The sequence below is a fragment of the Paramormyrops kingsleyae genome, chromosome 18 (assembly GCF_048594095.1).
Source record: "Paramormyrops kingsleyae isolate MSU_618 chromosome 18, PKINGS_0.4, whole genome shotgun sequence".
Lineage (NCBI taxonomy): Eukaryota > Metazoa > Chordata > Actinopteri > Osteoglossiformes > Mormyridae > Paramormyrops > Paramormyrops kingsleyae.
This window is the reverse complement of record NC_132814.1, coordinates 3,693,705-3,702,893: the sequence shown is the minus strand read 5'-3', so window position 1 is coordinate 3,702,893 and position 9,189 is coordinate 3,693,705. Positions and strand designations below refer to the sequence as shown.

The 9,189-nt window shown below is 39.4% G+C and overlaps 1 protein-coding gene across 1 annotated transcript; it reads left to right on the top strand.

Annotated features, from left to right (window-relative positions):
• Window positions 1–230: 230 nt before the first annotated feature.
• On the top strand, window positions 231–7,935 carry plekhb1 (pleckstrin homology domain containing B1). Its single transcript, XM_023810090.2, has 6 exons — window positions 231–336; window positions 1,850–2,002; window positions 4,685–4,787; window positions 4,872–4,911; window positions 5,270–5,363; window positions 5,770–7,935. The coding sequence occupies exons 1-6, from the start codon at window positions 300–302 to the stop codon at window positions 5,901–5,903; spliced, it is 561 nt and encodes a 186-aa protein (XP_023665858.1). The 5' UTR covers window positions 231–299; the 3' UTR covers window positions 5,904–7,935.
• Window positions 7,936–9,189: the final 1,254 nt, after the last annotated feature.

Below are 9,189 nucleotides of genomic sequence, written 5' to 3'. Positions count from 1 at the left end.
ACATAACACACTATATATATACTAATATGAGCATTCGGTAATAAATACATCTGCAGATCTCCTGACTTTTTGCTGTGCAGCACCTGGACCCCTGTGAAACGACTGGGCAAAGAGAGAATTATCTCTTGTTGCCAGGAACAGATTCAGGTCACAGTTCTGGTAGGTTAGAAGTGGGTGGGGTCAAGGTAAAGTAATTCTCACGTGTCATTGCTTAAGCCACAGAGCTATCAGCTCCCTGTGGACTACAACATTCTCAACACACTTCACTGCATATCGTGGACTGGAACCAAACAAGCAGCATGGCGTTGATGAAGTCTGGGTGGCTCTGGAGGCAAAGTGAGTCTTTCAGCTTCTTCTCCCTGGTTTCCATCAGGAATCTTTGGAGCATTTGGATATCTGCAGCCATGCTTGTGAACTAAGGGCAGGATTAAAAGCTGAAATAACCTGACCCATCTGTTGGGTTCAAATAACAAATATAGCACTAAGAAGCAGGCCTCAGGAGCATATCAGACTGATGGTAGTGTCAGCACAATGAGATGCAGATGTATTTGGTTTTGATTGCTGGTTTGACTTCATGCCTGACATAGATTGCCACTCGACTGGAGCGCAGGGCTGCTTTATGGTGTCCAATTTCCCTTTAAATCAGATGCAGTAGCAGCAGTGAAATGGAGATGAAAAGTGAGACGGGGATAAGGAGCATAATGGTCTAAATATAGGATGAATTCACAAGGGAAACAGATGATACCAAAACAGAGTGATGGACTACTTGGTTGCTGTTAACGTTAGATGACCGGAAAGGAAGCATTTCTTTGTGTGCCAGAAATCCTCAATTAACAGGGCTGTAATTGTCTCATTTTCATTTTGCTTCTGCAGTTGAAAGAAGAACTAAATAGAATTTTTTTGGGATACCCAGAGGTACTAAAGTTATGAAACTTGAATTCGTTAAGCAGTGACTTTCCAAGGGGTAAATTTTGCGTGATTGTCAGTGATTGAAAAGGGGCACTCAGAACCTCAAAAGAGGGACATTTTCGATCATTTGGTCAAAAGGGGCAGGGGCCTCTGGCACCCTCAGTGCCCCCCCCCCCCCCCACACACACACATGTGCTTGTGTTAAAGTCTTTCTAATCCAATTACTTGGCCAAGAGAAGGGTGAGTTGGGGGAGGATGAAGCCACACTTTCAGAGATTCATTACATGCAAATAAATTTGTCAACAGAAATTTGTTTAATTAACAAAGTACTATATTTCAGACACAGAGAAGTGTGTAATACACACAGAAATAAATTACTAGGCATGTTGCAGCCTGCAACATCTGTAGCTTTAAAATGTGACTGGTTACTTACATATATAATTCTGTGTATGTACATAGGTGTCTGGAGTATGTGAACACTTTTCTGGGTGTGTCAGATGGAAATCTGGAATATGATGTAACGGAAATTACAAGTAGGGTGAATATGCTCACACAACTGATATTATATCAGTCTATTAATCTATGTAGTTAAATCACTTTCAATGTGAAACTGTTACATTATTCAGTTAAGATATTAGATGGAGTACACACTGGAAAAGGTTGTAATGGAGGGGGCGGCAATGGTAAAGTTGTTGATTGGGGCACTGTGGGTTAGATAAGCTGATGATCCATAGCCACACCCATGGGACAGACCAGGGTTTATTTATTTTAGGATGAACATCTTAAGAAATAAAATAAATAAAATGACATTGTCCTTGGGGGGTGGCATTTTGGGGGGGAGAGGAGGCATGGTCCAGAAATGCTCCCCATGGGGGCAGAGTTCCCAGCTGGGAATTCAATGTTTTTAGTATGTTTCACACTTTGACCTTATGACCCTAAGGCTCCATCCTCAAACGCTGGAAGATGAACTGGTGTGATCTGTGGATCGATGGCAGTTTGATGTTTTACAAAACGGAGAGCCGGCGGAACCACGAGAGCCGCATCCGCCTGAAAATCCAGTCCGTGGATGTAAAAGCAGGACTGGAATGTATGGGTGGGTGACAGTGCTGCACACCACAGCATGAAAAGAAACATATGTCAACTGGATAGACCCCTGGTAGTCAGATTCTCATGAAACGTCTTACAATTGGACTACTTACTTCTGTGTGTATGTGTGTTGATATGACGTGACGCAAGATACCAGGTGTGAGTATAACACCAGCTATGTATTATTTGCAGGGCCAAGTCATGACCGAAATTACCGAAATTTTTGCCACCCCTGGAATTTTTCCAGAAAATGCACAATTTCTCCCAGAAAATTGTTACAATTACAAATGTTTTGGTATACACATGTTTATTTCCTTTATGTGCATTGGAACAACACAAAAAATTGAGAAAAAAAGCCAAATTTGAAATATAGTGAACTCAAAAACAAAATTATTGGCACCCTCAACTTAATATTTGGTTGCATGCCCTTTGGAAAAAATTGAAATGAATCGTTTCCTATAACCATCAACAAGCTTGTTACACTTCTCAACTGGAATTTTCGACCACTCTTCTTTTGCAAACTGCTCAAGGTCTCTCAGATTTGAAGGGTGCCTTCGCTCAACAACAATTCTGAGATCTCTCCATAAGTGTTCAATCGAATTTAGATCCAGACTCATTGCTGACCACTTCAGAACTCTCCAGCGCTTTGTCTTCAACCATTTCTGGGTGCTATTAGAGGTATGTTTGGGGTCATTGTCTTGCTGGAGCACCCATGACCTCTGATGCAGACCCAGCTTTACATTGCGCCCCAAAATCTTTTGGTAGTCTTCAGATTTCATGATGCCTTGCACACAATCAAGGCATCCAGAGCCAGAGGCAGCAAAACATCCCCAAATCATCTTAGAACCTCCACTACATTTGACTGTAGGTACTGTGTTCTTTCTTTGCAGGCCCCATTTAGTTTTCTGTAAACAGTAGAATGATGAGCTTTACCAAAATGCTCTACCTTGGTCTCATCTGTCCACAAGACATTCTCCCAGAATTATTTTGGCTTCCTCAAGTACAATTTGGCAGCAGTGGGGTTCTCCTGGGTCTCCTGCCATAGCATTTCATTTCATTCAGAGGTTGACGGATAGTTTGAGCTGACATTGTTGCACCCTGAGTTTGCAGAACAGCTTGAATTTGTTTAGAAGTTGATTGGGGCTGTTTATCCACCATTCGGACCATTGCAGTCTTTTATCAATTTTTCTCTTCCGTCCACGTCCAGGGAGATTAGCTACAGTGCCATGTGTTGTGAACTTCTTGATTATGTTGCGCGCAGTGGACAAAGGAATATGAATATCTCTGGGGATGGACTTGTAGTCTTGAGATTGTTGATATTTTTCCAGAATTTTTGTTCTGAAGTCCTCAGACAATTCTCTGCTCTTCTTTCTGTTCCCCATGCTTAGTGTGGCACACACAGACACACAACAGAAAGGTTGAGTCAACTTTTCTCCATTTTAACTGGCTTTGGGTGTCATTGCTATATTGCTAGCACCTGTTTCTTGCCACAGATGAGATGAGAAATTTCCACACGATTTATCCACAATTTTGAAAAGGTGGCAATATTTTTGTCCATCCCATTTTTTGTGTTGGTCCAATGCACACAAAGGAAATAAACATGTGTATACCAAAACATTTCTAATTGCAACAATTTTCAGGGACAAATGGTGCATTTTCTGGAAAAATTCTAGGGGTGCCGATAATTTTGGCCATGACTGTATGTACTAGGGCTAGTTTTTGCCAATCAACTCACGATAAAACACTCATCACGATACCAGTGTCACGATTCAGTATATCACAATGCATCACGATATCACCACTGTATCCTGATAGTTAACATTCCAAAATTGACATAATGGAACTACTGCAATTTAAAACAGGTCAAATTTAATTAACAGGCAAGAACAGCATGTAACTACCAGGAATTTGTCAGTATGAATGAAGATGTTGTACACTTCATCTCCGCTTTGCTTAGACTCTGCATATCTTTGTGCATACATAAAGTGCACATTTTGTTTTTAAAACAGCCAATTTGGAAAAAAACATGTAGAATGAATGATTTGATTTGTGCTTTAATATTTCAGAGGTAGACATCACTTAGCTTAGGCTACATAAACAGCATATTTTTAATCAACAAATGTTGAAAAATGTTTGTGATTTAAAACATTTGACTGTACCATCTGCCGATGTTAAACGGTACTGCAATAAATTAAGAATTCAATGCAAATATTTAAAATATTCATGAAGAACCGTGACAAACTTAATAGCAATATATCAATTAATGGTAACTACCTGATGGGACACAAACAATTAGTAATAACTCAGTTACTACTGAAGTACAATTTATGAACAAATCATGAACAAATATAGTTGCTACTTGAGATAAAAGATACGTCACGATTAGTTAATGATGAACAAACATGAGATCAGTATTTCACTTGAGTTATTCATTACTTGTTCCTTGAGTAGTTCACAAAGGTTTACAGAATAAACAGATATAGTAACAAATATAGTAACTGCTTGAGATAAAACGTGTCATGATTCTTTAATGATGAATTAACATGAGATTAGTTTGTAACTAAGATTTCATTTGTGGTTAATTAATACATAAGTAATAGTATAGTACTACATTATTTGTGCCCCGTCAAATAAAGTGTAACCCGGTTAATTGCAGCATTGATTCAGCTCTAGTATATATCATGTTTAGGTGTCATTCCCCCAGAGGGACATCCAAAGGAGAATTTGGTGGTGGTGGTTCTGAGAGACAGATCCTCCATTGTGATGTGTGCCAGCAGTGAGGATGAATCACTGTGAGTCATCCATTTATGTTTTAGCTCTTCCTCCTTGTCCATTAGGAAAACACCCTCCAGGTCATTTCTGATTGCTACTTGCAGGGCATGGAAGCTGACAATGATGGAGGCCAAAAGAAATACAGTAAGTTTTTGTTTACCGTAGTGAGTGAAAGGCTGTGTGCTTTATGGAGGAAACAGGGCCTACTAGAACAACACTTCTGAGCTCTGAAGTTGGACAAAAATTTTATTGTTTCCATGATCATTTACTGCCTGGTTAGTCACACTATTTGTGGTAGTATAGATGTAACATCTGGATGGTGCTATACCTGTTGCCAATGTGGTGTGTTTTCAAGGATCACTGAATGCTTGCTGAGGTCACAGGACAATTATATGCAAAGAACCCAAGGCTGAACATGCCAAAGGCAGAATGAGGTAGTTCTTCTATAGGAAGCTAGAATCTGGACCAGCTATTTTTAGTGGAGTGATACTCTGTTCCTCAGGTATACATGTACAACCCCTATGATGATGGATACCAGTATGTCTCAGTGGACAGTCACAACGCCGTCTACATAAATCCTGATTATGCCAACGGAGGTAACACCACAGCACACGTCTGTTCCATCCATACAGTGTATTTGACCTTATCTTAGCCTGTAAATGTAACTTTTTACTATAGTCTTTCATACTAAATTGCTCACAGGAGTTTTACTTACACAAAAACTTTCTGATGGCAGAATGAAAAATGATTGGTTCAGAGAGATGACCAATCAGATTGTAGAGGAGGTGGGACAGATCAATCAGATGTCTTGGACCCACCTCCTCTACAATCTGATTGATTATTTCTTTGAACCAATCATTTTTCATTTTTGTGTAAGTAAAACTTGCATGAGGTACTAGATTGCTTGCTACTGTTAGCACTAATTTATTATGTAAAAAGGAAACCTCCATGTGTGAAGTGATGCTGACCCTGCTCTTCCTCTTCACCTCCTGTCCTTAATAGGCATTCACCACATACTGGTCCATCAGCAGCGCAGAGATGGGATAGGGGAACAGGTGGCACTGGGGCTCCTGGCTGGGATGGCCACAGGGGCGGCAATGCGGTCTTTCTTGTGCATGCCCTTCTGGTTTTGCTGAAGGACTTAGGGGAGGTTGAACCACTGCTGTCAGTCTCACTGTACTGGAAAATGTTGATGTATGAGAAACAGCAGGGACTAGGGGTCTCAGTGTGACCCGTGGTGATACATTACAGTCCTTTACAAAGACAATCTGCTCTTGCAAGGGACATTTATGACCCTCATTTACCTGTAAGGCATTTCAGGATGATCTTGCCCTGTTATGGTGTCAGTCTTAAATCATCTTTGTGAATCTAGAATTATTATTTTCTTAACTAAAAACATCTGCACTTCCAGTATACAGTTTTTGATGTTTTATAACTGTCTGTGAAATCTATGCACTAAACCAAAACTGATACAGGTTGTACCTGTCAGCATGTATTCTAGTTCAGCCATAGTGTAATTTAATAGAATCCCTCATTAAATGAACCCTATTAAAGTACATAATATTACTGAAGAGGCTCTTGTGCAACACCCACTAAATAAAATGTGATTCATGCGGTCTTTTGCCTGAGATTCACAGTGATCCAGTGATTTGATCATAAAGAAGCAGACTTTTGTGGGTTGGCCTTAGCACCATCAAAGATAGATGTTTGGATGCAGATACCAGCTGATCACTAAGCACATCTGCTCCATTGATTGTAACCTGGGCCGGTATGCATAAAACTTCCTAAGAATGATCGTACACTTGGACTTAAGAGTTAAAAAAATCTTAGCAAAAAACAGGACCTAAGAGCATTGTATAAAGCTGCTAAAAGTAGCTTTCAGCAAAGTCTAAGCCCAATTCCTAAGTGCTGACGGAGCCAGCATTTAAGTGTCGTGAAATGAGGACTACAAATAAAATCCCGCCCCAAATACTAAGTTCAACCAATAGAGGAGCTGCACGGTGAATATATTAGTGACATTAAACCGTTAATGTAGGGCTTTATACAACATACCTTTCTGTGATCATACCTTTAATTGGTTGTATGAAAATCTACCTAGCACATCACCAATCAATTTCCACTAATAGATGCACATGTTGTAGAAATTACGGGTCAAACGCAAAACTCATAGCAAGACATTGGATTCTAAAAGAAAACCAAACTGGACGACAAACAAAACGGTTCTTTTGGCACAGTTGGTGCTTAAATGGAAGGAGGTAGTGCGAGGAAAGTGTGGCCCAGCTGTTACAAGCACGGACAAAAAAGCTTAGGAGGCTATTGCAAGCTCCGTAAATGCTGCGTCACCTCGGACAAGGCGTTCAGCAGAGGAATGTGAAAAAAGGTGGTATAATGTTTTATCGACCTCCCGAAAGGAAATCACAGTTTATAAAGCAAGCATGCAAGCTACAGGTTTGTGTCATTACTTATATTGCTCTTTTGACCCTCGCTATAATAGATGATGATGATAATAATAATAATAATTATTATATTTTCCAGTTGCCAAAAACGTAGCATCATTTACACCTTCAGTTCAACTGTAAGTGCATTTTTAGGTGACGTAGGAGATTGTATCCGGTTCCTAATTAGGTTGGTAACAAAAAGAATGCCCTCATGATCGAGCCTGTACCTTTTTATCAATTCATTATTGTCGTACGTCTGCAGGAGGTCCTTTCTTCGACGGAAAGTGCGCGGTCTCCGTCTGGGTGCGCGTAGTGCAGCTGCCATCATTCAATTCCTAACTGGCTTAGGAGTCCTCTCCAGCTCTCTTAAATAATTTAGGAGCTGAGACCAAGTCTTAACACTTAAGAATGTTTATGCATGCCACTTATTCTTAAGTCTGGGAGTAGGAGCAAAATCACGCCACTCTTAGAATTGTGACACATTTAAGAGTGAAATTTTACTCTGAGAAGTTTTGTGCATACAGGCCCTGGACTTTGTGTTGCATAATGCAATTACTTCTGCAACACTGAATAAAAAAAATGAAAAAAGTATATTTTGGTATGTAAATTTTTTGTTGTAACCTCTTGAGACCCCACCCATTCATTTATGTCCATTGTAGTGGACATTTTGTTTTTGCATCTATCTTTTCACTGATGTAAGGAAACGTATTTATTCCTGTTGTACACTAAAGAGGACATGCTGTGAAATTAAAAATAAAAATAATTTAGAAAAAATCTAAATTGTAAGATGTCTTATTTACCCCAAAAGACAAGTAATCTAAAATTGAAGGACACTTTTCTCCTTGGGTCTCAGGAGGATATTGTTGAAAAGGTATGTCCTTTTACACAGTCACACTTCACACTGGGAGTCGAAAGTGCAGAGTCCCGTTAGAGTAATGTTTTCCAGATCGTCGGCAATTTGTTATAATCACCACTAGGTGGAGACAAATAACGTGCTTTGGTTTGCCGTTAAGTTTGCAGCGGTTTTAATAACGTTATTACAATCTTAAAAAAGAACTTTGCAGCATGATTATAGGTAACGTTATAACTTCGGTAGTCTCAGTCGGTTGGGAATTGCATCAAAAAATATTTGGCTATGTATTACACTTACAAGACCCTTAAAACACATCAGATTAAAGTCTTTTCTCCTTTTGACAGCTTAATCGCTGTCTAGTCTGTAGTACCGCCACGTGCATAGTGACTAGTGATTAATCAGTTGAATGTTGGCAACTTCACCCACGCAGATCTAAATATAATAAAAAGAGACGACTGATCTTCGAGCAGTTGGCTTCGCATGAAAATTGCATCCCTAGAGGTGCGAGGCAAGAACACTAATCCGGTATGGTTTGTATGTAATGATTTTCATCTTGCACTTGAAATGCACGCTGACATATAAATTAGCCTCCATTTTCTTCAATCTGTTGCCTATTTTATGTCCCTCAGGTAACTAATAGCAGAGTATTCATTCAAATCAGAGGTTAGGAATAGTAATTGGGAATATCTATTTCCTTAAGCTTAAGATGGTATTCATTCATTTTTCTTCCTTTTATCCAACAAACATGCAAAACTTTTAAGTATTTCTACAGTATTCATTTAAACTTGATTCAAATTCTTTTAATGACATCCATGGTTTGAAATCACTTCATATTTCAAACAGTTTTTGTTTATGGCTACTTCTCATGATATATTTTAATGAACCAAAAAAGATGATGCTGTGATGTGTGTTGAACCCAGGCTCACCGGCACCACAATATATTGATGATCTAGTTGGTGGAAATCTATATCAAATCATATTAAACTTATTTGGAATCTAAGTGACGACTGTTTTATTTTGGTCTTGCATAGACATTGTGTCACCCAGTCAAATGCAGCAGTTTGTCTATTTTAACGTGATACTTGTTTATAAGACAGTATGAGCATGATGCGCACACAAAGCAGAGCCCCG

What these genes read in the sequence shown, in the direction of transcription:
- plekhb1 (XM_023810090.2), top strand. Translation starts at nt 300, where the DNA reads ATGGCGTTGATGAAGTCTGGGTGGCTCTGGAGGCAAA. An exon ending in TGGGTGGCTCTGGAGGCAAA is followed by an intron (nt 337 to 1,849) that starts GTGAGTCTTTCA and finishes TATGACCCTAAG; the next exon opens with GCTCCATCCTCAAACGCTGG. An exon ending in TCCTGATTATGCCAACGGAG is followed by an intron (nt 5,364 to 5,769) that starts GTAACACCACAG and finishes TGTCCTTAATAG; the next exon opens with GCATTCACCACATACTGGTC.